The sequence below is a fragment of the Cebus imitator genome, unplaced genomic scaffold (genome assembly GCF_001604975.1).
Source record: "Cebus imitator isolate Cc_AM_T3 unplaced genomic scaffold, Cebus_imitator-1.0 Scaffold779, whole genome shotgun sequence".
Classification (NCBI taxonomy): Eukaryota; Metazoa; Chordata; class Mammalia; order Primates; family Cebidae; genus Cebus; species Cebus imitator.
In genome coordinates this window covers 128,938-134,252 of record NW_016108094.1, presented here as the reverse complement: position 1 = coordinate 134,252, position 5,315 = coordinate 128,938, and the positions used below count along the sequence as shown (strand labels likewise).

General features: G+C 47.9%; 1 protein-coding gene across 12 annotated transcripts in view; it reads left to right on the top strand.

Moving 5' to 3' along the window:
• Positions 1-5,315, top strand: part of TMEM138 (transmembrane protein 138) — a 14,192-nt gene that overhangs the window by 5,007 nt on the left and 3,870 nt on the right. For 6 of the 12 annotated variants that reach the window (XM_037735331.1, XM_017519868.2, XM_037735333.1 and 3 more), the window contains 4 exons: positions 1,105-1,276; positions 2,605-2,680; positions 2,949-3,057; positions 4,445-4,667. In XM_037735331.1, the coding sequence (XP_037591259.1) occupies positions 1,105-1,276; positions 2,605-2,680; positions 2,949-3,057; positions 4,445-4,568 (481 nt within the window). In that variant the 3' untranslated portion in view covers positions 4,569-4,667. Of the gene's footprint in view, positions 1-1,104; positions 1,277-2,604; positions 2,681-2,948; positions 3,566-4,444; positions 4,668-5,315 lie in introns of those variants that run through there. The other 6 variants (XM_017519873.2, XM_037735332.1, XM_017519870.2 and 3 more) reach the window with 6 other exon arrangements.

Below are 5,315 nucleotides of genomic sequence, written 5' to 3'. Positions count from 1 at the left end.
TGAGACAGTCTTGCTGTGTTGCCCAGGGCTGGAGTGGAGTGGCGCAACTCACTGCAACCTCTGCCTTCCGGGTTCAAGTGATTCTCCTGCCTCAGCCTACCGGGCAGCTGGGATTACGAGCACCCGCCACCATGCCCAGCTAATTTTTGTATTTTTAGTAGAGACGAGTTTCACCATATTGGCCAGGCTGATCTTGAACTCGACCTTGTGATCTGCCTGCCTCAGCCTCCCAAAGTGCTGGGATTACAGCCATGAGCCAGTGCGCCCGGCAGAAACCAGCTTTTCAAAAGTGCCTAGTAGGTTTATTATTAATATGTTAAGAGTGTCAGATAGGCTGGGCAACATGCTAAGACCTCGTTTCTACTAAAAAAGAAAAAATTTTTTTTATTTGAGACAGAGTCTGGAGTGTAGTGGCACAATCTCGGCTCACTGCAACCTCCGCCCCCTGAGTTCAAGCAATTCTCCTGCCTCAGCCTGCCCAGTAGCTGGGAATACAGGTATGCGCTACCATGCCTGGCTAATTTTTGTATTTTTAGTAGAGACTGGGTTTTGCCATATTGGCCAGGCAGGTCTCGAACTCCAGACCTCAAGTGATCCACCCACCTTGGCTTCCCAGAGTGCTGGGATTGCAGGCATGAGCTAAAAATTTTTTTTAATTAGCTGAGTGTAGTGGCACACACCTGTGGTCCTAGCTACTCAGGAGGGTGAGGTGGGAGGATTACTTGAGCCCAGAAAGTTGAGGCTGCAGTGAACTATGATCATGCCACTGTACGCCAGCCTGGACAACAGAATGAGACACTGTCTCAAAAAAAAAAAAAAAAACTAGAGAACCTTCTACAGGAATAGGTATGGAAGAAATTTTTAAAAATAAAAAGAGCGTCAGAGCAGGAAAGCCTTGTCTGTGGACTGCAACCCAACTGATGGAGCCAGTGGTAATTTCAGGTAATTTTAGCTTCATGTCATTTGTTATCTGTGCAAGGGTGTAAGATATCAGATGCCTATCTCACAGGAAAGGACAGGCCTTGTGGTGTCCCTCAGGACATAGGGCCTGCTCTTGGGTCCTCATGCAGGCCTCCACGGTTGTACTTTTTCTTATGTCTGCAGCATCCAGGATATTGCAATCCTCTTCAACATCATCATCATTTTCCTGATGTTCTTCAACACCTTCGTCTTCCAGGCTGGCCTGGTCAACCTCCTGTTCCATAAGTTCAAAGGGACCATCATCCTGACAGCTGTGTACTTTGCCCTCAGCATCTCCCTTCATGTCTGGGTCATGGTAAGACTGGAAGTCTGAATTCTTTTTTTAATTTGTATTTTAAACAGATGGGGTCTTACCACGTTACTCAGGCTGATCGTGAACTCCTGAGCTCAAGTGATTCTCCTGTTTCTGCCTCCCAAAGTGGTGGATTTACGGGGGTGAGCCACTGTGCCAGGGCTGAACTCTGAATTCTTGAATCCCTAAAAGGGTAGGGATATCTTTTCTCTGGGAACCCAGCTTCATTCTTTGACATCTGACATGATCCTTCATAGGAAACAGGTGAAATGAAAGTGGTCTGGGCTGGAGCTCTCGGCATGTGAGAGTTTCATAAGGTACTCTTGACTAACCTTATGTGTTGAAAAATAGCCTTGTCCAAGAGTCACGGGTCTCTTCCAGAACGTTCAGTTCACCTTTGCCCCAAACAGGCCTACCAGGGCTAAAACATGTAGTTGAATGTGTTTCATCATGAGCTATATGGGCAGGTGGATGTTGACACAGGTTATTCTTAGGCATCAGTGCCCCATGGTTAATTCTGCAGGCAGTGGATGTTTCTAGGAAGTAGCCAAGCAGGATTGCTGCTCACCCTTGAGTGTTCCCTGCCCTCTGCTGAGTTCCCATCACTTTAACTAGGAGAACCAACCTCCAAGATGCTTCCCTAGGCATCAGATCAGATCCAGTGTCCATGGTTTCAGATTTCTTCTGCTTCACAGATTTTTCCAGCCCTTTGGGTATCTCATATGTTTCTCAGGTTCTCATTTCAGTTGAACCCATTAAAACCTCAGGGTTCTCTAGTCACTTCATTATGAAAGCCACCTTCACACCCAAACCCCCTATTAGGTTGCGCTTGTGATTCTACAGAGAGAAGTAGAGCTCCCCAGAAACAAGCAGAGCAACACCAGAGTCTCTGGGTGCTTCCTCAAGAGGATTCTGTGCTTGGAGCCAAAATAGGTCCTGGCTTTATACTATAAAGCCGTTAATCTCATTAAACCCTGAGTCCCCCAAAGGCTTTATCTAACAGGAGCTGAGCCAGCGATTTTCCAGGCAAGACAGTGACCAGCTGAACTCCTGAGATAATGAGTATATCGTTTCTCCTTGGCAAAGGTTATGGAATGAAAGAGGATAAATAACTTAGTTCATACTTCCTCTCTCAAAGTTAGAAGGATATTCCCTTTGCAGCAAAAAAGGGAGCTTGACGCTCCTTCAAGAAACACTTGTTGGGGTTGTAGAAAGGAGGGAGAGGTTAGCACGATTTTAAACCAACTGGCATCTCTGCAGCTAACCAAGTTGGAGATATTGGGGCCTCATGTGGCCATTAACCTTTCTATGTCTCCTCATATCACCTTCAGAACTTACGCTGGAAAAACTCCAACAGCTTCATATGGACAGATGGACTTCAAACGCTGTTTGTATTCCAGAGAGTAGGTAAGGACCAGAGCAGGGTCAGGCCTCTCTTGGGTCCCACGTGTGTCTCTTTCACTGAGGGCCTTGATTCTGGCTTCCCAGCCCTGTCCCAGTTGGCCTGCAACGGTTGCAACAGCCACACTAGGAACAGGAGGGATTTCTGCCTCTGCCCGTGCTGGGAAACCATGGGAAGTCAGGAGGCAGGGCTGCTCAGCCTCATTAGGTTCTGTCTACCCGGAAGTGATACTCAGCAGCACCCCTGAGGCTTCTCTTCTGCTTCCTCCCGCAGCAGCAGTGTTGTACTGCTACTTCTATAAACGGACAGCCGTGAGACTAGGCGACCCTCGCTTCTACCAGGACTCTTTGTGGCTGCGCAAGGAGTTCATGCAAGTTCGAAGGTGACCTCTTGTCACACTGATGGATGCTTTTCCTTCCTGATAGAAGCCACATTTGCTGCTCTGCAGGGAGAGTTTGCCCTATGCATGGGTCAACAGCTGGACTTTCCAAGGAGGGTTCAGACCAGTTGTGTTCACCATTCAAAAAGGAAGATCCTCCCTCTTGCAAATTAGAGTGTTCCCCATCAGTCTCCAGTACAGCATCCCTTCCTTGCCTCCTCCCTCTGTCCAACCCCCTTTCCTTCCCTTCCTCTCGGTACCATTCATTTTCCCTGACCCTTCTTTCTTGCCGAGGGTTCTGTGGCTCTTACCCTTGTGAAGCTCGTCGTTTAGCCTGGGACAGAAGGAGCTCCCAGCCCCCACTTTCCTTGCACTACACACAAGTGACCAAAGGATGCGAAGAGTGAAAGTTCCGTGCTCCTGACCGATCCCACCGCAGACATTTAGATTTTTATACCCAAGGCACTTTTTAAAAACATTTTATAAAGAGAATAAATTGAATTCTTGTTCCGTAAATGGTGGAGCCTCTCTGTCTCATGGTTAAGAGGCGTGCCAAGGTCTAACTTAGCATCTGCTTGACCCAGAGGGAAGATTGAACCACAGATGAACTACAGATCTTAATTGAGTTCCATTATGAGTACAAAGTATTTCAGCAGAAATTCAAGATGGAATCTGATGCCACATCCCCCACTCTTGGAGTTTCAGATTTCTGTGCTCTGTTCAGACTCTCCTTATCAGAAGCCTTAACTGCCCTCAGAAGAATAAAAATATTCCTTAGCCAGTTTTGGCAAAAGAAATTCTTAAAATTCCTATGTTTATAGTATCAATCAGTTTTCTATCTCTTTTTCTTTTCTTTTTTTTGACAGATTTTCGCTCTTGTTGCCCAGCTTAGAGTGCAATGGCACAATCTTGGCTCACCGCAACCTCTGCCTCCCAGTTCAAGTGATTCTCCCACCTCAGCCTCCTGAGTAACTGGCTTACAGGCATGTGCCACCATGCCTGGCTAATTTTGTATTTTTAGTAGAGATGGGCTTTCTCCATGTTGGTCAGGCTGGTCTTGAACTCCCGATCTCAGGTGATCCGCCTGCCTTGGCCTCCCAAAGTGCTGGGATTACAGGGGTGAGCCACCATGTCCAGCTTCTATTTCTGTTTCTACTGTGTAACTGACCACCACCAAAGTTCAGGGGCACACAGCAATAAATAGCTGTCTGGCTCTCTAACTTGGGGTTCTGCTGACCTGGGCTGAGTGGGTGATTTCAGAGGGCTCGCTTGTGTGTGTGGTCAGCTGCCGGTCTGCTAGGTAGCTGTGATGGCCTTGGGATCCATTGGTGGTTGGCGAGCCTGCAGTGACCTCAGCTGGAGTGACAGGGTACTCAGCTCTGGTTGACAGGATTTGCCTCCTGCAGACGAGCCTGGATCTGCTCACACAACCATGGCAGAGAATGAGAAGAACAAGCCCCAGTATGCAACTACGTTTCAAGCCTGTGCTTGTATTATGTCTCTTAGACTTCTGAGCCCAGAAGCAAAGTGGGAACCACAAGTTCCTTTTTTTGTTGTTTTTTGAGATGGAGTCTTGCCATGTCACCCAGACTGGAGTACAGTGGCATGATCTCAGCTCACTGTAACCTCCACCTCCTGGGTTCAAGCGATTCTCCTGCCGCAGTCTCCGAAGTAGCTGGGACTACAGGCGCCTGCCACCACACATGGCTATTTTTTTTTTTTTTTTTTTTTTTGTATTTTTAGCAGAGGGGTTTCACCTTGTTAGCCAGGCTGGTCTCGAACTCCTGACGTCAAGTGATCCACCTGTCTCAGCCTCCCAAAGTGCCGGGATTATAGGCGTGAGCCACCACATCCGGCCCACCAACCACAAGTTCTTAGACTCTGCTATAGAAACTGACATGAGGCTAAAAGAGTTTGCCCAGACAAGGCTTCACTGGAGCTTAGGCCTGGGCATAAGGGACACAACGCAAGTGAAAGAGAGTTCCCTCACTGACTCCGGAGAAAGCCTGCAGGGATTTTTTTCTTAGGCAAAGCGCTGGAATTGACCTTGAGTTGGGCAGGTAGGCTGGGCTGGGCAAAGCACATGAGGGGTAGGGTGTGCAGCTCAGCATCTGGTTGTGAGGGTCATCTTGAATAATGGACTGCCAGGTGGTCTGGCCAATGGCAGCAAGTCTGTATTCTTTCCTGAGGAGGGACACTCCACACACAATGTTGGTTTGTTATTTTGAATCTCCTAAGGCCAGCTCCTGGAATTCTATTTT